The following is a 626-nucleotide window of genomic DNA, read 5'->3' on the forward strand; positions in this document are numbered from 1 at the left end:
TATATATATATATATATATATATATATATATATATATATATATATATTAAGTGCATAGATATAATATACATATATATATATATATATATATATATATATATGTATATATATATATATATATATACATTTGTGTAGTGTATATAAAGTACCGAATTCTGGTTGTTAGCTGTTTTTTGAATGCCCCCACCTCGACGGCAAAACTCGCCCTGTCTCGGTGCTGCTGCTGCTGCTGCTATTCTCGTTATTGTTGTTGCTGCTGCTGCTGCTGCTATTCTCGTTATTGTTGCTGCTGCTGCTGCTGTTGCTACTGCTGCTGTTTCTTAGGGATGTCTAAGTGCCCTGACTGCACAGCTGGCTTTATATGCATCAACCAGAAGCAGAAGCCTTGCCCCCAGGGGGGCTACTGTCCCCCTGGTCAGTCGGAGGAGACCCCGTGTGCTGCTGGCACGAAGGGCCTCTCTGAGGGCCTCACAGCGCAGGAGGAGTGCGCAGAGTGCCCAGCAGGAAAAGTATGCGGCGGGGGCCAGGCAGAGACCGACTGCCCCGCGGGGACTATATGTATGGGGGGGGCGGTGCCGGGGGAGACAGTCTCCTCGATAGAGTTTGAGCTGCAGGCGGCGACATTC

The 626-nt window shown here is 47.0% G+C and overlaps 1 protein-coding gene across 1 annotated transcript in view; it reads left to right on the plus strand.

Annotated features, from left to right (window-relative positions):
• The window catches only part of EMH_0002640 (uncharacterized protein), a gene marked incomplete at both ends in the record, with an annotated part of 17494 nt that overhangs the window by 2099 nt on the left and 14769 nt on the right, over positions 1 to 626 (plus strand). The window contains one exon of the mRNA XM_013496093.1: positions 325 to 484. Coding sequence (XP_013351547.1) covers positions 325 to 484 — 160 coding nt within the window. The remainder of the gene's footprint in view (positions 1 to 324; positions 485 to 626) is intronic.

This window comes from Eimeria mitis, genomic scaffold (assembly GCF_000499745.2).
Source record: "Eimeria mitis Houghton genomic scaffold, Emh_scaff191, whole genome shotgun sequence".
In the NCBI taxonomy this organism is placed as follows: Eukaryota; Apicomplexa; class Conoidasida; order Eucoccidiorida; family Eimeriidae; genus Eimeria; species Eimeria mitis.